Genomic DNA, 24,326 nt, shown 5'->3' with positions numbered 1-24,326 from the left:
TTGTAAGTTTTTGATGCAAGTTTAGCACACTGCAGTTCACTTTACAGTTTCCCCTGCATTGTTTTGACTATTAGAGACAAGAAACTGTATTATTTGTCAAATACGAATGACGTTTTAGTAATTTATGACCGTATGAGTGAGTTTCATTTGTTGCTTGTTCGATCGTTATCTAGTAAATGATTTACTCCACTGAATACTGCTATGGGAATATAAAAACACTCTCCCAACAGCATACTGTTTCTTTTGAGCCTATGATTTCTAGTCAAATTAAAATAATATAAAGTTAGTTGTATCACTTGTGATGGTATTTAGTATAGATATGGCCAGACGTCCAGTCAACCAATAACATTAGAGCGACAGCACTACCATGCCCACAAGCGACACACAGCGACAAAATCGGTGTGAACGGGGCTTTATGGTGATGCTAATTTCACAAGAGAGACTTTATAGTTTCCTTTGTTTTCTCGGGAGTTGTCCGCTCTTCCAGTTTTTCAAGTCTTACAGCAGCAAAAAGAAAACCATTTGGGCACTCGACTAGCACAAAAAAGAGAGGTTCTCAAGTTCCAGCTTCTTACAGTTATACAGCAATACTAAACAAAACAAAGACAAACAAAAAGAACGAAACAAAACTCACACACATGTAATATACATTTATTTAATGAGCAAGTTGCTGGTCTTGTTCCTGCTCCTCATGTTATCTCTCTCCTCCCCTCTGCCATCAGCCTTTTTTTCTAACCTGAGGCAAACCATCAATGTGTGATGATGTAATCGGCAGCAGTTTGTTCACCCCGAGAGGAAAGTTGATTTTTAACAGACAACATGTACGGCAGAAGAAACACTTTCAATCTATCACTCTATGGTCTGTTTTTGATTTATTTCAAATGCTCCAGCATAGCCGGTAAGTGAAATATTTATACTTTTGTTTATGTTTTCCAGCTGATATTTATACGTTCACACACTCTTTTTCTATTAATTGTGCAGGTGTTAAGAGTATTGGCCATGATACAACAGTCACGAACGGAGGGAATGCCACTTTGCTTTGCCATCTGACTGAGACAGAGGAGAATTTAACTCATATCGTCTGGCAGAAACACACAAGAGGAAACCCTGAACGGCACACCTTCTTTATCATCCACCAAGATGGGAAAACTGAACACCAAAGTTATTTACAGGACAAGGTCAAATTTGTTGGGGACATTAAAGAGAAGAATGGATCGATTCGCCTGCTGGGAATGTCGCTCCTGGATGATGGGATCTACACTTGCATCTTCAACACATTCCCTAGTGGACAAATTCTGACAAACATCAATGTCACAGTACATGGTAAGACTGCGAATGTTATTCTCTGATTCACTTTGGGTTTCAAGTTCAAACAAAAAGGACAAATCTGTAATTTATTAACCCACGTAGTGTAACTCTCTTTCTTTCATAAAATACACTATTTTTATGCTATTACAATGATTGGGGACTGAAGCTTTCAAGTTTCAAAAAGGACACAAAAGCACCATTATCATATTCCAAATTCTGTACAGTTTTGGGGAAACGTGAAGAGGGCGTAACATGATGACAGGATTATCAGTTTTTGGATGAACTACTGACAGTAAATATTTCATGAAGATACAGTATTTTCTCCCACAAACATGGAGTAAATCAACACTTGGAAAGTGAAATTACATTAAAATAGATAATTCTGTGATCCTGTGACACACCCTTCATGTTCTTCTATCTATCTATCTATCTATCTATCTATCTATCTATCTATCTATCTATCTATCTATCTATCTATCTATCTATCTATCTATCTATCTATCTATCTATCTATCTATCGTTCTATCTATCTATCGTTCTATCTATCTATCTATCTATCTATCTATCTATCTATCTATCGTTCTATCTATCTATCGTTCTATCTATCTATCGTTCTATCTATCTATCTATCTATCTATCTATCTATCTATCTATCGTTCTATCTATCGTTCTATCTATCGTTCTATCTATCTATCTATCGTTCTATCGTTCTATAGTTCTATCTATCGTTCTATCTATCGTTCTGTCTGTCTGCGTATTCTCTTTTCCTTATACAATTACTATAAAGTTCCTCATATAAATTTACCATTTCACAAGATTTGTAATTTCGCAAATGAGTCGTATAAATCACTGCTATTGTATTTTAATGGTGTTTTTGTGTCCTTTGTTGAAGCTTTGAAGTATGGTTATTTGTATTCTTTGCAAAGGTCCCTTTTAGGGGCCCCAAAGCTTCAGTCCACACACACACACACACACACACACACACACACGCACACACACACACACACACACACACAAAGGGATTTTCAGTTTTGGATGAACTACTGACAGTACTTCATGAGGATTTTCAATGAGTAGGCCTATATTTCCTCTCACAAACATGGTGTGTGTAGAGCAAAACTTGTAAGAGTGAAATGGCAGTGTTTGTAGTCAGATATGCACAATATCAAGTATTGCCTAATTTTCATGACTCATGGTTCACATGATTCATTTATTGTCTTTTTTTTTTATGTAGTTCCTCCTGTGGTGAAAGTAACGGGAAGCACACATGTTGCGGGTCATTACGACGTTACTTTGGCATCATGTGTAGCCTCGACTGCACGGCCTGCAGCAGAAGTGTTGTGGAGATCAGGAGCTCTGAATGACTCTCTGAGAACAGAGACCCGCAGCACACAGCACTCGGACGGGACCGTCACTGTTGTGACCGACATACTGGGTGCACCATCTAAACCATTAAACCAGAAGAAGATCCAGTGTGTGATAAAACACAGCACACTGACAAAGCAGCTTGAACTCGACTACGTGATAAATGTCCACTGTAAGTAACACTGTATATAAAAGTCATAAGCTCATACAAATTAATATAACAGTCAGAGGCATGACTAGGAAGTCTGAACCCCTGTTTATCACATTTGTTTGTTGGTGGAGGTGGAATGCAGGGGAATGTTTTACTCAGTTTTTGGACTTTCACCACAGGAGGAACTACATTTAAGTAGAAAAAAAGACAATAAATGAATCATGTGAACCATGAGTCATGAAAATTAGTCAATGATTGATGTGGCCCAGATATTGTGCATATCTAACTACAAGCACTGCCATTTCACTTTTACAAGTTTTGCTCTACACACACCATGTTTGTGAGAGGAAATATACTAATTGGAAATACTCATGAATTACTGTCAGTAGTTCATCCAAAACTGAAATTCCTTCTTTTTGTGTGTTTGTGTGGACTGCAGCTTTGGCCCCTAAAGGGACATTTGCAAAAAAATATACTTCATACTTAAATTCCATACTTCCAAACTTAAATAAAGGACACAAAAACACAACATAAAAAAAATGTATACGACTCATTTGCGATATTACAAATCTTGTGAAATGGTAGATTTACATGAGGAACTGTATAGTAATTGTAAGGAAAAGAGAATACACAGACAGATAGAACGATAGAACGATAGAACGATAGATAGATAGATAGATAGATAGATAGATAGATAGATAGATAGATAGATAGATAGATAGATAGATAGATAGATAGAACGATAGAACGATAGATAGATAGATAGATAGATAGATAGATAGATAGATAGATAGATAGATAGATAGATAGATAGATAGATAGATAGATAGATAGATAGGGTCATGTTTACATCCTGTAAGCATAGGCTACCTAAATTTCAACGCTGCATGACCAATGTTTATGGTAAACCAATATTATTATTATAATTTTCATATATTTGAATTCTCTTAGATCCTCCAGAATTGGTGGTGATAATACCTGATGATCCAACAGAGGCTGAAGAATATCACTGTTTAGTGGATTGTAACCCAACACCGACTAGCTACATCTGGATCAAGTAATGAAGTCCTTAGTTCTTTCATTTCTACACTTTTCAGACACATTCAGGTTATGTCCACACTAGTGCGTTTTCATTTTAACACAGCGTTGTAAAATGAAAACAGTCCTTGTTCATACTGGTGTTTCCACTGCGTTTCAGAAAAGATCTCCATCCACACTACATGAGCGAAAACGCATGTCATTCATGCACACTGGTATGGAATACCATAGCTGACGTAATAATAAATAAATATATAAGTAAATATACAAAGAAATGTAAAAACAAAACAAAATAAATTAGTATTTATACTTTTATTTCCTTATGTGTTTTTACACATAAATGTATTTTTTCATTTATTTATTTATGCATTTATTTATTTCCACATTTATTTTTGTATATATGTATATATGTATTTATGTCTACATGTATTTATTTCCACATTTATCTATTTCTACATTTCTTCCTCTGTATTCTAATAAGGGGTGCGTGTTTTACCTCAGACGTAGCATATATAACTGCCATACATATTATTTCTGTTATTTTAATATGGTTTTTTTTGTTATTTGTTTCATCTATTCATGAATATTGAGTGTTGATGTTAACAAGGAACGAAAGTACATTTGCGTTGCACACGGATCCTTTAAGGTGCAACAGGAAGGTTTACATTTTGGTGATAAGTTATTCTCCGCGTGTGTATTACAAGAGTTACTCGTTATTTGAGCAGAGAAGTAACGTTAAAGAAGATGTTTTTCATTTTTGTGTTTTGAACCGGGTATTTTCAAGTGAACTCATTCCCTCTTGGTTATATGCAGCCAGCGAGGTATGTGTATTACGTTTGTATTTCCCGATTTGTTTTTGTATTTACCTCTTATATTGTATGTGAACGTGTTTATCCTTTACGTCATACTGTAGTTTGACGGTGAATTTCATTTACGGTGAATGTGATGACGGAGAAAAAGATGACAAAGCAATAAATCCATCAGTAACCAGAGCCATGGTTTCGTTTATTTCCTGGAGGGAGTGATAGTCAAACTCGGACCTGCGTCAACGTTCCCGAAGCTGCTCGCGCCCGGCTCGGACCCGCGTCAACGTTCCCGAAGCTGCTCGCGCCCGGCTCGGACCCGCGTCAACGTTCCCGAAGCTGCTCGTGCCCGCCCCAGACCAGCTGTGTCACGTAACATTACACAGATAAGCCCACGTTTACCGTTAAGGACCTGCAGTTCATCAGTGTTTCATTATTAGACGTCCATAAGTCAGACACTTAAGCTTGTGTTCTGAAAGTTGACAATAAGTTTGAACACTACAAGGGACTGTGCAACCTTAATAATAACTGTGGTTTAAATTGTATGGGAATATATTGATATTGTCTATTGAAGAAAGTAAGTGATAACTTTAAAAAGAGGAGAATAATTTGTGCACATTTAAGCAAGTCAATATATTGAAGTTTTTTGAAGTTTTTTATTATCTTTTAAAGATGTTCACTTAAATGCAATAGCACCAAGCCTTTACAATTTTGCTTTAATTGAAGGGTTGATCTAAAGGACATTGACACAATTTAATTAATTGTTCAGAAGAAAAAAAAAAAAAAAAAAAAAAAGAAAAAAAAATCTGCTGTTAACTACACAGCTAATTTTTAAGTGTACAAGCAATTCCCAGATAATGTAAGATGTCTCAAACAAATGAAAAGGAACAAGTGTCAGAGAAGTCTACCATTGTACAAGAAGCAGTACAGCCTGCAGAGCCTCGTAGAAGTGAAAGAGATCGAACATTAACAGAAAAAGGAAGGGAATATCAGAAGGAAAAAGTGAAAGGATTATTACTTCGCTTTGGCAGTATTTATGAACGCTGGAAAGTTTTGACTAAGGTGGCTAAAAAATCTGTAATCAAACAAGATCCCAGTGATATCCTCCAAGAACACATTAAATGTATTCAAAGAGAAGAATCTGAGCTGAACAGTGTTTATGATGAATACCGAAAGATTGACAGCCCAACTCATGACATGAGATGCAAGGTGGACAGATGTGCATCCATCACCAGAATTGTAATACAGAATGCACAGTCTCAAATTCAAGGAAATAAGGAGGAAATTATTTGGCCTGATGCTTCATCTGTATTCGCATCTTCAACCTCCAGTGTTTCATCTCAGAGCAATAATTCTAAGTCTAAATCCATTCACTCTGCTGTATCCTCATCTAAAAGACAAGAAGCTGCTGCTGAGTATGCACATACACAGGCTGTATTGAAGATTATGGGTGAGCAAGAAACCCACCAAGCAGAATTGCAGAGACTTGAAACTGAGGATAAGTTGATAGTTGCAGACCAAGAAACAGCTGCATCAACTCGCCGTCTTCAAAGAGAAAAGGAAGAAATTGAACGTAAGATAGAAAAAGAGAAACAAGAGGCTGCTCTGTTAAAGAGACAGCATGAAGAGAATGCTGCAAGAAAAAGGTCAGTTGAAAATTTGAAAAGAGAGCTTGAGCGTTTGGAAGAGCTAAAGAGGCTTAATGCAGCCAAAGCAAAGCTTCTAGTGTACAATGCAAATGAGTTCTATCCAACCCAAGACTTTTTACCACAAAACCCTGAGGCTGAGTTGCCTACAGATATGCAGATAATCTATCAAGCGAGTAATGCTGATCAGCATCCACCACCACTGAGTGTGACTCCAAGAAGTGAACTCCAAAGTGACATGCGTGAGCTGGTGAAGGTCTTAGCTGAAGCTATGACAGCAAACAGGCTACCCATTCCAGAACCTTCAATATTTAGTGGGGATCCACTCAAGTTTAATCATTGGAAATCATCCTTTCAGACTCTTATAGAGAAAAAGAATATTCCAACCGCAGAGAAAGTCTTCTTCCTTCAAAAATATGTCGGAGGAGCTGCTAGAGAAGCCCTAGAAGGTCATTTTCTGTCTGGTTCAGAAGATTCATACAATGCAGCATGGGACCTACTCAATGAAAGATATGGCCAACCCTTTGTAATTGCCAAGGCTTTCCGAGACAAACTACATGCATGGCCAAAAATAGCTTCAAGAGAGAGTGCTGAGTTGAGAAAATTTGTGGACCTTTTACGCAGTTGCGAAAGTGCTATGGCTAACAATGACAGTCTCCACATTCTGAATGATGGAATTGAAAATCAAAAACTTACTGCCAAGTTACCTGACTGGTTAAGCTCCGGATGGAACCGAAAAGCCACACAATATCAACTTGAACACGGAAGGTTCCCAAACTTCAGTTATTTTGTGACGTTCCTTTCAATGGAGGCTAGCATCGCTTGCAACCCCATTACATCCTTCCATGCATTACGGCAAGGTGAATCTGATAAAGCAAAGATGAGAAGCCAGAACATTATGACCTCCAAGAACCAAACCGTAGGTGCCAAGATCTTCACAACAAACACCACTGAGAGAAAAATAGTCACATGTGTGTTTTGTAAAAAACCAGGACATAGCTTACACAAGTGCTATAAATTAAGAGAGAAGCCAGTTGCTGACCGCGTAAAATTTATGCAAAGTGAAAAACTGTGCTTCGGCTGTTTGAGCCCTGGCCACCAGTCTAAGAGCTGCAGTAACCGGATGGTCTGCGATTCATGCTCAAGGAGGCACCCCACATGCCTGCACGAAGAACGTTCAAAAAGGGACCAAGAACTAAAGAAAGAACAATCTAAGGAAAGAACTCAACCACAAGACGTCACAAAGGAAACAACCTTTAACAGAGTTGTACAAGATACTAATAGTACACAGACGTCGGCAATAGTACCTGTCTATGTGTCAACGTCAAGTGATCCAGACAACGAAGTTCTCGTCTATGCTCTGTTAGATTCACAGAGTGACTCTTCATTCATTCTTAATGAAGTGGCAGATGTTCTTGATACAAACACGGAACAAGTGAAGTTAAAACTATCTACGATGTCGTCAAAAGGGACAATCATTCACTGTAAAAGACTTAATAGCCTACAAATAAGGGGCCTATATTCCACCAAGAAGTTAACAGTGCCGACAGTTTACACTCGTGACTTCATCCCTGCTAATCGCACACACATCCCAGTGCCTGAGACAGCAAAGGCATGGCCTCATTTGGAGCATCTTGCTGACCACATTGCGCCTCGAAAGGATTGCGAAATTGGTCTGTTGGTCGGGTACAATTGCCCACAAGCTCTAATGCCACGAGAAGTCGTTTGTGGAGAGGAAAGCCAGCCATTTGCTCAGAAGACCGACTTAGGATGGAGCATAGTGAGTTATGGTGACCCAGGTGAACACTACGGTGATGCAATTGGAGTAAGCCATCGCATCATCGTAAAACAAGTCATGCCTGAAGTGAATGCAATGGTCAAGCTTAAAGGAGAAGTCCACTATGTTTGCAATACCCAGGTCAGTGAAATGGTCAGTCCAGATGACATAATTAAGATGTTGGAATCTGATTTCAGTGAGAGAGCTGGAGACGAGACATCCTTCTCTCAAGAAGATCTTCACTTCTTGGCTAAATTGAAAGACGGAATCAGACAGAAGCAAGACGGTCATTTTGAAATGCCATTGCCCTTCAAACAAGACAGACCAAATCTACCAAATAATAAATCATGTGCTGTTCAACGCCTAATGTCCTTGGAACGAAGGCTCAGGAGAGACCAACAATACTGCACTGACTACTTGGAGTTTATGAAAGACATCATTGCTCGTGGCGATGCAGAAAAGGTCCCTGAAGAAGAGCTTCACAATCAACCAGTCTGGTATATTCCCCACCACGGCGTATACCACCCCCAAAAGCCTGGGAAGATACGAGTGGTCTTTGATTGCTCAGCAAGGTTTCGAGAGACGTCACTGAATGACCAACTTCTTACTGGACCAGAGCTCACAAACACCTTGGTGGGAGTCCTTTGTAGGTTTCGCAAGGGCCCGATTGCCATCATGTGTGACGTGGAAAAAATGTTTCACCAGTTCCATGTAAGGCCTGAGCACCAAGACTACCTCAGGTTCTTATGGTGGGAGAACGGTGATCTAGAGTCTCCACCCTCAATTTTTCGGATGAAGGTCCACCTATTTGGGGCAGCCTCCTCACCTGGTTGTGCCAATTTTGGACTTAAGCATCTAGCCGCTCAAGGTCAGGATAAATTTAACCCAAACACTGTTAAGTTCATCCAAAGGAATTTTTATGTTGACGATGGATTGGTGTGCACAACATCTGACGCCGAAGCAATTCAACTGATTAAGGAAGCGAGAGACCTTTGCAGCACAGGCAAGCTTAGACTACACAAATTTATCTCCAACAGCAAGGAGGTATTGAAATCCGTACCGAAGGACGAGTGTGCTGAAAGTGTCAAGGACATGGATATGGCTTTGGGAGAGCCACTCATGGAAAGAGCTCTTGGCGTTCAATGGTGTGTATCCTCTGATGACTTCCAGTTCAGAGTAACTGTCAAGGAACACCCAAATACCAGAAGAGGAGTACTTTCTACAGTAGCCTCCATCTACGATCCATTGGGGTTCGTAGCGCCTTTTATTCTCCGTGGAAAGCAGATCCTACAACAACTGTGTCGAGACAAAGTAACTTGGGATGAGCCGCTCCCACTAGAGCTAAGAGCGCAGTGGGAAATCTGGCTACAAGATCTTCGAAACTTATCTAATGTAAGGATCAGAAGGTGTTATATCCCAGATAACTTCAAGGATGTCAAGCAGTACGAACTTCACCACTTCTCAGATGCAAGTGTCATCGGTTATGGGGAATGTACTTACCTCAGAGCAGTCGACGTCAAGGGAGAGGTTCACTGCACGCTAGTCATGGGAAAGGCACGGGTTGCTCCTACCAAGGTAACCACAGTGCCACGGCTTGAGTTGACGGCTGCAGTTGTAGCAGCAAGAACAAGTGTTATGCTCAGAAGTGAGCTTGAAATAGAGGGTCTTCAAGAACATTTTTGGACTGACTCAAAGGTCGTCCTCGGCTATATAAACAATGATGCCAGACGTTTTCATGTGTTTGTAGCGAACAGAATCCAAAGAATCAAGTCCACTACAGATCCTGCACAATGGCACTTTGTAAAGTCTGAAGATAATCCTGCGGATCATGCGTCGAGAGGTCTCTCCGCAGATCAGCTTGTTGCTTCAAATTGGTTCACTGGCCCAGATTTTTTATGGGAAAGAGAGCTACCCAAAGGAGATGTTATGGTGGGAGAAGTCTATGATGATGATCCGGAACTTAGAAAGGCCTTGGTGCTCAACACCAAGGTGAAGGAGGAGAGGTCATTGTTAGACCGTCTAACAAAGTTCTCTGACTGGAAAAGAGCTGTCAAGGCTATTGCTCTTCTGAAACGCCATGCTAAACAGATCAAGGGCATCAAAGATAAAGTAAGTGGAGCTACAAGTATTGAGGACAGACAGGAAGCAGAGCTGTTTATAATCAAGTTGGTTCAGAGGGAAGCATTCAGCAGTGAAATCAGAGGTATAACGCAAGGCAAGGAAGTAAAACCCAAAAACAACAAACTACACAAACTGAGTCCGTTTGTAGATGAGCATGGTGTGCTTAGGGTTGGAGGACGTTTGACAAGATCTGTTCTTCATCCTCATGTCAAGCATCCTGCCATTGTGCCAAATAAGAGTCATGTATCGTTGTTGCTTATTAAGCACTACCATGAAAAGGTGCAGCATCAAGGAAGAGGAATGACGGCCAATGAATTGCGATCCAATGGAATATGGGTCATAGGATGTAACAGAGCAGTTGCCTCACATATTTACAAATGCACAACATGCAGAAAGTACAGAAGGAACACACAAGATCCAAAAATGGCAGATTTGCCAGAAGAAAGAATGGAAATGACACCTCCTTTCACATATTGTGGCATAGACTGCTTTGGACCATTCTATATGAAGGAAGCAAGAAAGGAACTGAAGAAATATGGTCTTATTTTCACCTGTATGTGCTCTAGAGCCATACATATTGAAATGCTTGATGACCTCACAACAGATGCTTTTATCAACGCATTGCGTGGATTCATCGCAATACGCGGACATGTAAGACAGTTGAGATGTGATCAAGGCACTAACTTCGTAGGTGCAAGAGGAGAGTTCATGAAGGCAATGAAGAATTTGGATCATGAACAGTTAAAGGAATATGGATGTGAGTTCATAATGAACTTCCCATCATCGAGCCACATGGGAGGCGTATGGGAGAGGCAAATAAGGACGATCAGAAGTGTTTTAACCGCAATCCTTGACCAGTCTGCTAAACGACTCGACAGTGCCTCGCTCAGAACCTTTCTGTATGAAGTAATGGCTATTATAAATAGCAGACCTCTGACAATCGAGCATTTAAATGACCCAACAAGCCTTGAACCTCTCACGCCCAATCACATTCTTATGATGAAGTCTAACATAATATTCCCACCTCCAGGGGAGTTTGTGAGTCAGGATCTATACTTGCGCAAGAGATGGCGCCAGGTGCAGTTTTTGGCAAACGAATTTTGGACAAGGTGGAAGAAGGAGTATCTCCTTAATCTTCAGCAAAGACAAATATGGCAGAAAGAGAAGAGAAATACGAAAGTTAATGACATTGTCATCCTGCAGGAGGACAGTTCTCCACGTAACCAATGGAGATTGGCAAGAGTGACAGAGGTGTATCCGAGCACTGATGGAAAGGTTAGAAAGGTGAAACTGTTGATTAGTGACTCGACCTTAGACAGCCAGGGAAGACGCATTGCCAAGCCAGTCTACCTTGATAGGCCTGTACAAAAGACAGTCGTATTGCTTGAAGCAGAGTAAAGGTTATGGTTGCTATTTCATAAATACAGTATTTTATGCTACTGTAAGGTTTAAAGCATGCTGTATGGTTGAAATTAAGGAGTGAAAATGTTTAAATTGTGAGGTGAAATGACAAATAGTCATTTGGTGGGAGTATAACTGCCATACATATTATTTCTGTTATTTTAATATGGTTTTTTTTGTTATTTGTTTCATCTATTCATGAATATTGAGTGTTGATGTTAACAAGGAACGAAAGTACATTTGCGTTGCACACGGATCCTTTAAGGTGCAACAGGAAGGTTTACATTTTGGTGATAAGTTATTCTCCGCGTGTGTATTACAAGAGTTACTCGTTATTTGAGCAGAGAAGTAACGTTAAAGAAGATGTTTTTCATTTTTGTGTTTTGAACCGGGTATTTTCAAGTGAACTCATTCCCTCTTGGTTATATGCAGCCAGCGAGGTATGTGTATTACGTTTGTATTTCCCGATTTGTTTTTGTATTTACCTCTTATATTGTATGTGAACGTGTTTATCCTTTACGTCATACTGTAGTTTGACGGTGGATTTCATTGACGGTGAATGTGATGACGGAGAAAAAGATGACAAAGCAATAAATCCATCAGTAACCAGAGCCATGGTTTCGTTTATTTCCTGGAGGGAGTGATAGCATATATAAAACATGCTAACATGCCTCATTAGCATACAGAGGAAGAAATGTGGAAATAAATAGAGAAATAAATAAATGTGAAAATAAATACAAGTGGAAATAAATAAATGCATAAATAAATAAATGAAGAAAAAAAAATGTAGGAAAAAATCAACATCTACCAGAAAGACTCGTTAAAAAAAAGACTTGATAAATACTGTGACAATTAACATTTATTAAGGGCTCAGCAAGCAATCAAGTTCTTTGGCGTAGGCCCCGTCCGAAGCTTGCAATCCTAGGGTTCGGACTCTGCATATCCTGCCTGAAGACGAAGGCAGGGGCGCAGCCGACCCCCTGCGATGTAAGGGAAGGGGGCATCTGGTGGTGGTGGGGTGGATGGAGGAGAAAGACATCTTGGTGTTATTTGGAGGATCCGTCTTGGAGGTGTTGGGGAGGGAGGGAGGGTGGAGGTGAATGAAGCGACAGCATCTGCGAACTTAGACGTGTGTAAGTACCAACCTTTTATACCAAAAGTATTAGGATATGATTGGATAGATGAGAAGGTAATAATTGAGTAACAATTGAGTCTTCCCGGCAGAACTTGCGCTAGAGCTTCATATCTGCTGGGCTTTTTTCACAATGTGAGTCAATAGCCGATGTCGGGCCAGTGCGAGCCAGGGCTTCAAACGGGCTGTGCGGGGCTAATAGCCTCGGGCCTGTAGCACCGAGCCCAAAAACACACTAAGTTTCCACCGTCGAAACAGGGCACCCGCTACACTCTTAGCGGAGATGCTGTGGAGCTTCACTGTCTCGGGATATCGCGTTGCATAGCCCACACTAATGCAAAGCGATGTCCACGTGCCGACCGTTCTAATGGCCTGATGAGGTCCATCGCAATTCACTCGAAGGGGACCTGCATCAGAGGAACTGATTAGTGGCACTGGACCCACTCCGCCGTCTTCCTGGGCAGAACTGCTACAATACCACGCGGTCGATGATCTGCCCGTCATCGCTTCCCTCAAACAGCAGCTACTTGCGGCAGGAGTCCCGGAGCTGTTGAGCCATCACAAAGAGGTGCACTGGCCATTGCTCTCTTGGCCACCCACCTGCCTTCGCTGATCTCTCAAAAAGGTCCAGGAACACCTCCGGATCGTCCTGGGGACCCATTTTATTCAGCGGCAGGTGGGGGAGCTCGACAGGCGGTGGCGGCGTTTCTGTCCGAACCTCCCGGTCCATCCAGCTCCGGAACCTCTCGCGATCCTCTTGTTGGCCCTGAACGAGGATCTGGAACCGACGCTCCAGATCGTTCCCCATTTCCATTAGGGCCTGGTGATGATCTTGATGGAGGACCGCGAGGGATGAAATCACCTCCGCAAGTGGCGACGGTGACGGAGTTTGCATGCTGGCGGCGGCTTCCGTCTTCCTTCCCGGGTTTTGGCACCAGTGTAACAATGTTCAAGATTCAGGGAAGGAAGAGGACAGGGTCGGCTAGCGGAGACTGCAGGTGTTTATTGAAAAACAAAATAAACAGAAGAAACGCTATGGAAGCCCGTTTCCGCCACAGTTGAGTAAAAAAAATATAATTCTGGAAGTCATAATAATGACAAAGTCTCTCATAATTAGAAATCTATCATTCCTCCATCTATTTGAAATCCATGGATCACCCTTCTGTGCTTGTTCATACACAAAAATACAAATTAATATTACAAATGAATAAAAGACTATCTAGTATAGAAGCCCGTCTCATATACTGATAATTTATCATTAATGTTATTCACTGCAGAGCGTGCCATGTTTGCTGTGATGCATTTACACGGCTTTGACCAGCGGATGTCGCTAGCATGGCACTCCCTTCGTTTGCTTTGTGCATGCGTAGAAGTGCAAGAAAACAAGTCATTATTACGAGAAAGTTTCTCATTATTATGAGATGTTAAGTCATTATTACGAGATGTTAAAGGACAAGTTTGGTATTTTACACTTAAAGCCCTGTTTACAGATCGTATCTGATGAAATAGAACGGTTAAGATTAAAATTTGGACACATGCTCCTGTCCCGAGAATTTTAGTTTTATTTAGCGTTTGTGGACCTATTTTGCCAAACGCGTCACACCCAGATTCTTCCGTTGAGAGCTTGAATATTAGACACCAGTTGGTGGCGATAATGCACCTTTGCCGATTGCAAGCAAACCGCTGGCATTTCATTTAATACACAGAAGAAGCAGAAGAAGAAGCGGCGGAGGAATAACGTACCTCACACAGCACACATTCAATACAATCAATGGAGTTGGACAAACACTACGATAAAACCTGTTGGAAAGCATCTTTTTCAGCGTTTTTTTTTTGGGACCGTATCAGTGAACACCCCTGACCACTCGGTGAGTTTCACGTCTTTGTAAACGAAAGTTTAATGTGTTTTAGGAAGGAATCTGCCAGCGCACATAGACAACCATTGTGGGGGTGGGGGGGGAAGCTAAATAAAACTAAAATTCTCGGGACAGGAGCATGTGTCCAAATTTTAATCTTAACCGATATATTTCATCAGATACGATCTGTAATCAGGGCTTTAAGTGTAAAATACCGAACTTGTCCTTTAAGTCATTATTACGAGATGTTAAGTCATTATTACGAGATGTTAAGTCATTATTATGAGAAAGTTTCTCATTATTACGAGATGTTAAGTCATTATTACGAGATGTTAAGTCATTATTACAAGATGTTAAGTCATTATTACAAGATGTTAAGTCATTATTATGAGAAAGTTTCTCATTATTATGAGAAAGTTTCTCATTATTATGAGATGTTAAGTCATTATTATGAGAAAGTTTCTCAATATAATGAGATACTAAGTCATAATTATGAGAAACTTTCTCAATATAATGAGATACTAAGTCATACTTATGAGAAACTTTCTCAGTGCAGTGCAGGGGACCAAGGAGGTGTGGCCTCCATGGTCCTATAAAGGGACCTACTTTCACTGACATGAACAGTCTCCGGCTGGGCAGGCTTGACGTGAAGAGACTCAGGCTTGGCAGGTATGACGTGAAGAGACTCAGGCTTGGCAGGCATGACGTGAAGAGACTCAGGCTTGGCAGGCATGACGTGAAGAGACTCAGGCTTGGCAGGCATGACGTGAAGAGACTCAGGCTTGGCAGGCATGACGTGAAGAGACTCAGGCTTGGCAGGTATGACGTGAAGAGACTCAGGCTTGGCAGGCATGACGTGAAGAGACTCAGGCTTGGCAGGCATGACGTGAAGAGACTCAGGCTTGGCAGGCATGACGTGAAGAGACTCAGGCTTGGCAGGCATGACGTGAAGAGACTCAGGCTTGGCAGGCATGACGTGAAGAGACTCAGGCTTGGCATGCATGACGTGAAGAGACTCAGGCTTGGCATGCATGACGTGAAGAGACTCAGGCTTGGCAGGCATGACGTGAAGAGACTCAGGCTTGGCAGGCATGACGTGAAGAGACTCAGGCTTGGCAGGCATGACGTGAAGAGACTCAGGCTTGGCAGGTATGACGTGAAGAGACTCAGGCTTGGCAGGTATGACGTGAAGAGACTCAGGCTTGGCATGCATGACGTGAAGAGACTCAGGCTTGGCATGCATGACGTGAAGAGACTCAGGCTTGGCAGGCATGACGTGAAGAGACTCAGGCTTGGCAGGCATGACGTGAAGAGACTCAGGCTTGGGAGGCATGACGTGAAGAGACTCAGGCTTGGCATGCATGACGTGAAGAGACTCAGGCTTGGCAGGCATGACGTGAAGAGACTCAGGCTTGGGAGGCATGATGTGAAGAGACTCAGGCTTGGCAGGCATGACGTGAAGAGACTCAGGCTTGGCAGGCATGACGTGAAGAGACTCAGGCTTGGGAGGCATGACGTGAAGAGACTCAGGCTTGGCAGGCATGACGTGAAGAGACTCAGGCTTGGCAGGCATGACGTGAAGAGACTCAGGCTTGGCAGGCATGACGTGAAGAGACTCAGGCTTGGGAGGCATGACGTGAAGAGACTCAGGCTTGGCAGGCATGACGTGAAGAGACTCAGGCTTGGCAGGCATGACGTGAAGAGACTCAGGCTTGGCAGGCATGACGTGAAGAGACTCAGGCTTGGGAGGCATGATGTGAAGAGACTCAGGCTTGGCAGGCATGACATGAAGAGACTCAGGCTTGGCAGGCATGACGTGAAGAGACTCAGGCTTGGGAGGCATGACGTGAAGAGACTCAGGCTTGGCAGGCATGACGTGAAGAGACTCAGGCTTGGCAGGCATGACGTGAAGAGACTCAGGCTTGGCAGGCATAATTTCCGAAAATTTCAACAGCCGAAAATTTCATGTCCAAGAGAATATAAAGATTTTAGACCGATAGCCCTTACCTCTGTGCATGGGAAATGTCTAGAGAGACTGTCACTTAAACATTTAGTTCTGACAATTAAAGTTAAATTAGATCCTTGGCAGTTTGTCTATAAGAAAAGTTGTAGTACTGAAGATGCAGTTGCTGCTTTAGTACATATCATCTCTAAACAGTTGGATAAATCCAAAACAATTGTAAGAACTTTGTTTTTTATTTCTCTTCTGCATTCAACACAGTACAGGTTGACAGACTGGTGTCAAATCTTGTACAGTTGCATGTAAATCCCTATCTTATCCATTGGTGTACCTCATTTCTCACTGATATTGTTCAGAGAGTCAAAGTGAATAAAACTGTGTCGTCTGCAATCCCAACAAATGTTGGAGTACCACAAGGTTGCGTTAGTTCTGCCATACTTTTCACCATATATACAGATGACTGTAGAACTGAATACATCTGTATTCTGATGACACTGTTTCAATATCTGTGTTGAATAACTTGGACAGTCCTGGGTTTCATCAACAGGGTGTGACTAAATTGACAGAGTGGTCTGAGATTAATGCTCTTGTCATTAATATGAGTAAAACTGAGGAGATTGTATTTGGGTCTACAGTACATTTTAATGTACATACAAATATTTAGGAGTGATTGTAGATGATGGGCCCTATCTTGCACCCAGCACAATTGACTTTGAACACCGACGCATGTATCATTCCTATTTTGCACCCGCGCACAGCGGACTTTTCCCTCCACAGACGCCACTGACCAGGAAAAAAACAGTCTAAAGACAGTGGCGCGTTGCACGTTAGTGATATGGTATTTTAAGGGTGCATGCTTGGCCATAATGTAGCGTGTTAACGCGCATACACTTTGATTCTCTAATAATTATAAACAGACGCAGCAGTTTTCATTTTTGCAAATCATACATTATTACAAGGAAAAATATTAACACACGAGAGAAATCATTGTTGTACCCGTGAAGATGTGAAAAAGATCTATCTAGATTTAAAAAAAATAATAATCTAGATTTGGCTACACATTTACCCAAATTATACGCCTGTTTAACCGAAGCTAATTTGGGTGGGTTTCTCCCATCATCCCCAATGTCACTTCTCTGTGTTTTACGGCCCTGACGAGAACGTCGGTCTCCTCGGCTGTGAACCGCTCCTGGCGTGCGCTGGCAAATCCGCCGTTATAATAGCAATCCGCCGTGGAACAAGCGCGCCGGCTCTTAAAGGGAATGTGAGAGGACGCTCTGATTGGTTTATTTCACGTTACGCCCAAACCACACCTATGAGTAATGAAGCGACTTCAGACCAACCCCTTTTAGATTTGCGCCAGGCGCAAGAGTTGTTTATCCCGCCGGGAAAATAGCAACAGCGCCGGGATCCGCCCACAAAGTTACTTGCGCTTTGCGCTTTGACACTTGCGTTTCAGATCGTTAAAATAGGGCCGATATGTTATCCCTGAAAGATCATATCGATACTCTCTGTAAAAAAACAAAGCAGAGAATCTACTTTCTTCGTCGTCTTAGGTCATTCGGAGTAAGAAGACAGATTCTTATGTTGTTCTTTAAGTCAGTGGTAATGAGTGTACTGCAATATCGCAACTATTTGGTATAGAAGTTTGTCTGTAATGCTAAAAACAAAGTTGTTTACTTAATTAAAAATCTGTTCAAAGATTGTAGGTCAGCCTCTTGAAAAGCTTTATGAGTCACCTTTTTGTAACCATTTGCGGTAACACTTGATGGTCCCTTTTATACATTCTGTTAACTATAAGTAACTGTGCAACTACATGTCAACTAACTCTCATTAGAGTATTAGTAGACTGTCTGCTTAATATCTGCAAACTCTTTATTGTGATGCTCCTCCAACAGACACTCTACTGACTATAAGTAACTTTGCAACCACATGCCAACTTATTCTAACCCTAACCCTACCAGTCTACTAATGCTCTACTAACACTCTAATGATTGTTAGTAGACATGAAGGGGCAATGTTACTTATAGACAACAGAATGTGTTAAAGGGACCATCCAAATAAAGAGAAACCCAATTTGCTAAGGCTGGCTAATAATATGGCTTCTAACCCTACTCATATCCTGCATAATGAGTTTAAATAATGAACTCGGCAGGCGTGACGTGAAGAGACTCAGGCTTGGCGGGTACTGTGGGGCTCCTCATCCACAAGATCCATAGTAAAAGTGGAGCCGCTTAATAAAAGGGCATAGTATATATTGGGCCAGGAAAAAATGAATCTTTCCCCCTGGCAACTGAGACCGCACCGGTTCGTTTAGCCCAAAGCGGAAAATGTCCTTTAGAGCCACGTCATTAAAATATGCCAAATAGCACAGGTCACAGAATTCCTCTACATATGTTTCCAAGGGACGATTCCCCTGGCGATTTAGGATGGCAAATGCTGGGTTAATTTTCAGTCAAGTATTCTGTAGAGGATCCAGTTTATTTACAAACAAGATTAAACATAAAACCAAAGCAAACCATGAACATAGACGCAGCGCTTACCAACCATGGTTACCGTAAAAACAATACTTGACAAAGACACATGGCAAACATGAGGGCTTAAATACATACAAGACTAACGACAAGACAAGGGACACCTGTGAACAATAAAACAATGAACCAATGACAACATGACACATCAGACAAGGGAACACATGGCAGGATCACATGACTAACAGGGAATCACATGACAGACATGGAAACATGACCTGAACAAACCCAAACCGTGACATAAACTTTCACCCGCTCATCGGAAACTGTCGTTGGACCGATTGGACATGCTTTACTTTCTTATAATGTCTCTCTCTCTCGTGTCTTCATTAACAGAGTGAATGGAAGTACTCCACATTCTGAAGGCAATAAACTTTTCATCCCAAAATCCTCCTCTGATTTGAATGGTGTGTACATCTGTACAGCATCAAACGAGTATGGAAGAGTGTCAGGTGTGCTCTATGTGGATAACACTGGTAAGTCCTTTAAAATCTTTACTTTTTAAAATAGTTATTTTTTTATTCTTCTTTTATTCATATTATTTTTCTGTTCTATTTCATTCTAGTCTAGTCTATACATGTATGCATTTATGAACAGAAGTAAATCAACAAAGAGACAACAATATTCATAGACAAAACTTAAATATGTAACCTGACAGCGATCCACTCTTTTTCTCGATCCCTTATTGTTTTGTAGGATCCACTGATGTCTGTTGGGGTCTGTTGGGTTTAATCTCCAGCTGTGCCATCCTGGGGTTTACTGGTTTTATTCTACACAGTGTCTCAAGCTCGAGAAAAGTAAATTTTACTAAAGTAAGCACTATTAATTAGACATCATCATAGGTCATCTCATGGTAGTGGTGGGCAGACCGAGGCTTCGTGAAACAATGAAACAGTTGAAGCAAACAGTTGAGGCTTCGAAACAATCCGACACCCGTCTCAACGGTGACACCTAGCGGTCACTTGCAGGTGTTGTTTTTGAAACAACCTTGACAAAGAGCAATTACAAAAAAAAAAAAAAAAAATATTATTGTATTTTTCTAATATGTGGAGCTTGTAACCTGTAGGCTCCTCACTGTGCATAATGTTATTTGTATCTATCTATCTATCTATCTATCTATCTATCTATCTATCTATCTATCTATCTATCTATCTGTATGTATCTATCTATTAATCTATCTATATACTGTATGTAGTGATATCATCTAAATTGGGCCACTTTTTGGTAAATCGTTTGCGACAATAATACAATACCATATATGCCTTTTCCATGTGTTTTTATGATTAATAATGACTGTTTTTGATCATTTTGTGTTGAAATTATGTAATAAAATATAATTATTTAGGCCCTACAGTTCTTGAAACATCAGCTGTGCTAACTTATTTTGCATGAGCAGTTTCAGGTATGTGTAACATTTGACCCCGCTCCAGAAAGAGGTCAGAGGTAATCCAGCCATTGTCTGAACACCTTACGCTGGTGTTCTCCGGGCATCCAGGTAGCCACTCAGAACGAACACGCGTCCCCTTAAAAATAATCATAATCAACTGTATGTGCCTTCTGCATTGAACGCTGCCAGACAAGTCGTTGGCTCCCCGTTCTCTCCGGCACACACTTCCACACTCTCAGTTCCTCTGCATTCCTTTCTCCTCAGCTGTTCTCTCACTTCCTGTCTCCTCTCTCATCCTTCCTCCTCCTCTCACTTCCTCTCTCTTTCCTTCTCCCTCTCCTCTCATCTCCTCTCGCTTCCTTCTCGTTTGCCATACTCACGGTAAATAAAATACATGTAAAATATCTACCATTATTACTTTTGGGGGGGTCATGGTGAGTGACACACACACACACACACACACACACACACACACACACACACACACAGCCCATTTTAGCTGAAACCATGTGGTTCATTTTACCTCAGTGGGTTAAGGTAAATTTGGCCGCCAAGAAAAACATAACTTTAAAAAATATATATGTTCATATACCAAACTGACAACATTATTTCTGATTGATGCCATCAAGACAGATATTATGAATAGTTTTTTTTATGTGCATGTTCGTTATATTAATTTAGTTAGATTTGGTCTGCCAGGCTACTTACCATGCAGTCTTGATTTGAATTATTGCCCAGCCCACCATAGCTAGCATCCATCCCTCCATCCCTCCATCCATCCATCCATCCATTCATCCTTCCATCCATCCATCCTTCCCTCCCTCCCTCCCTCCATCCATCCCTCCCTCTATCCATCCCTCCCTCTCTCCATCCATCCCTCCCTCTCTCTCTCTCTCTCTCTCTCTCTCTCTCTCTCTCCCTCCCTCCCTCCATCCATCCCTCCCTCTATCCATCCCTCCCTCTCTCCATCCATCCCTCCCTCTCTCTCTCTCTCTCTCTCTCTCTCTCCCTCTCTCCCTCTCTCCATTGGCTGAACACTTACAGGGTGGTTTTGACATTTGTTGGCTTTGAATGTCTAATTTAAAGTGGTTTTAGAGAATGAAAACAAAGTGTGCGATATCAATACAGAAGTTGAATGCTTTGAAATTTCTAAAAAAAAAAGTAAACATTTCTAAAACAAAGCTTTGTATTGTAATCACACTTAGGGTTAAAGTGCAATCAGGAACAACAAGCCAAAAAGACAAGATAGCAGGCCCTGCCTTTGTAAACAGTGAAAATCTAACATAACATATAACGTAACATAACATAACATAACATAACATAAAATGGGTGGATTGGAATTGGGGGGATGTAAAAAAAAAAAAAAAAAAAAAAAACACTTGAAAAAATCCGCTATATCTCAAAATCAAACTCCTCTCACAAAAACCCACGAGGTCAAGATGCGTTGACTTCACTTTTCAATCAAACGCTGGTTCGGCGGACCATGCCACCTTGTGAAACACTCCGAAGCTTCATTTAGCCGTAGTCACGTGACATGGGTGTTTTGAATCACGCTTTGGATCAGTGTTTCGAAACATATGCGCTTCGGGATCTCAGTTTCCCGTCAGCCATTCCTATCTCATGGTAAAATCAACCACAGCCAAACATTTGTGTTGTGACAGAGCAGGAGCCTGTTTCAATAAGGAGGTTCAACCAACTCTGAGTTAAAACTTGAACTCTGAGTTGACTTACCCTGAGATAGGAAACTCTGAGTTTTCAGTTACAGAACAGCTGAAATTAGTTAGTTCAATCAACTCGAAGTTGACTGACTCTGAGTTAAGCGCGTGCACCACAACTATAAAAAGCCATTATCAATGGAGCGCAGATATTATGAGTCACCATGGCAACAGCGCCAGACACAAAGAGGAATTACTGTTATACAGTGTTGGGTGTAATTAATTACCAAGTAATCTAAATATTGTAATTTAATTAAAGGGATTACTCTTAATTCTTCTGTAATTTAAAATAAAATCTGATGTATTATAATTACTTTAAATAGGCTACTGCATAGACTATAGAACAATTCTGTATAAAACAATAGTGGATTTAACATACATTTTTAAAAGGTATATTTTGAATGTAACCTTCTCCCTCTACACACTTTGGTCAATTCAAGAATAATTCATGCAATTGTATATTGTTCATTTTGAAAGCATTAAAAGTGCAGTTTCTTGTCTCTCCTCATTGTATTGTTCAAGTGGTTGAGGTTGATATGGGACTTAATAATTAATAATAAGTAGACCAATACTTTCTAAAGATAGTAATTATTACATTAATCTAATTACACTGTTGAAGATGTCATTTGTAGGTAGTAATTAATAACTATTTTAGAGTAACTGTTATAATATCAGGTGAAACTGGAAGAACAGTTATTCAACCTCATTTTAATTTTCATGTAGGCTATGTGCAATCCTGCAGGCATTAAAAGAATGTGGCAGCAGCTGAAAATAAAAAAATATAAAACCATAATACAATCAGGTAAGGCTTGAGCATATCATGGGTGTAGGCTATCTGACTTTACAAACATTTGACATGTTATTTTTTAGGGTATTTTTGATATTTTACTTTGGGTTGGGTTTTTCGTTGGTCCCAAAAGATTCTGATGGTAATATCTGTCTTTTGGAGCCTCCTGTCCCAACAGAACCCCAGGCAGTTGTAAGTAGCCTACTCAACACACCAGAAAAATAAATATTAGGCCTATTATAAAGTGTTCTCAACCAAATGCTCATCTTCACAGGATGATGGGGATGAAGAAACAGTTTCTGCTGCCACAGAGAGGCCAGAGGTAATGTTAAATATGAATATAATATTATTAATATAATGTTTATTAATATAACATTATTAATAATAACATTATTAATATAATATATTTATAATATATAATATATACCCCCCAGGGTCCATCAACTTCTGGTGCACAGATGAACACACTTCAGTGACTGTCAGTAAATGCCACAGTTTAATTCTGTAGAATTTGTTTAGAACTACATGATGTAACTCTAATCTACTGTATTTTCAGTTGCCAGTTAAGGAGTTATATTCATCTTATAAAAAAATGTGTGCAAAAACAACAGTAAAAACAGCAATGAATAAATGTACAGAAAGAATGAATTAAGTGTTTACACACCGCTTCCTCTTTAAAAAAGGGGAGGAGACCGCAAGAAACTCTGGGTTTACTGAAGAAAACCTGCTCCCGACCAGGTTAGGTTCACAGAGTAAGTTGCCATGGTAACTGACTCTGAGTATAAGTTACCTCTCTTTCAGAAACGGGCTTGACTTACTCTGCTTTCTCGGGTTTGATATACCTCCCATTCTGAAACGGAAAACCCAGAGTTTCCCTCATTTCAGGGTTAACATACTCAGAGTTTTCACTTAACCTCCTTTCTGAAACAGGCCCCAGTGCTACATGTTACCTGCCTAGCCTATGTTATGTTTCAGGACCGTTTCAATGCTTGTGTGTGAATTATATGTGCATCTGTTTCATTTTTACCATGTTATTCTTGGTTGTGTTTGAGTACACTCTCAGAAAAAAAAGGTACAAAAACTGTTACTGTCACAATACAGGACGTGTGTGTAGCAGACAGACAGACGAAGACTAGAAGAACACAAAGTTTAATACATCCATATAGCTACTGACAAGATAATCCAATAAGGGCAGAGAAACACACCGAACAGAGAATGAATGTGGGGATTCAACTTATAGCAAACACAAACCAGACTACATCATTACACACAGCTGAATCCAAAAACACACACGAGGAGCAGGAAAATTGAACAAGGAAGACACGTGAATAAGTCCATCCATGAATAA

The 24,326-nt window shown here is 40.7% G+C and overlaps 1 protein-coding gene across 1 annotated transcript; it reads left to right on the top strand.

Moving 5' to 3' along the window:
* The first annotated feature begins 754 nt into the window (after positions 1-754).
* LOC307002034 (nectin-3-like) lies at positions 755-20,824 on the top strand. Its single transcript, XM_079619249.1, has 6 exons — positions 755-898; positions 982-1,323; positions 2,543-2,845; positions 3,776-3,881; positions 19,426-19,565; positions 19,786-20,824. Exons 1-6 carry the CDS (start codon positions 820-822, stop codon positions 19,917-19,919), a joined length of 1,104 nt encoding a protein of 367 aa, XP_079475375.1. The 5' UTR covers positions 755-819; the 3' UTR covers positions 19,920-20,824.
* The last annotated feature ends 3,502 nt before the right edge of the window (positions 20,825-24,326 follow it).

The sequence above is a fragment of the Phoxinus phoxinus genome (assembly GCF_949152265.1).
Source record: "Phoxinus phoxinus genome assembly, chromosome: 7".
NCBI classification, from domain to species: domain Eukaryota; kingdom Metazoa; phylum Chordata; class Actinopteri; order Cypriniformes; family Leuciscidae; genus Phoxinus; species Phoxinus phoxinus.
The sequence above is the reverse complement of the archived record's forward strand: the minus strand, read 5'-3'. Positions and strand labels throughout refer to the sequence as shown.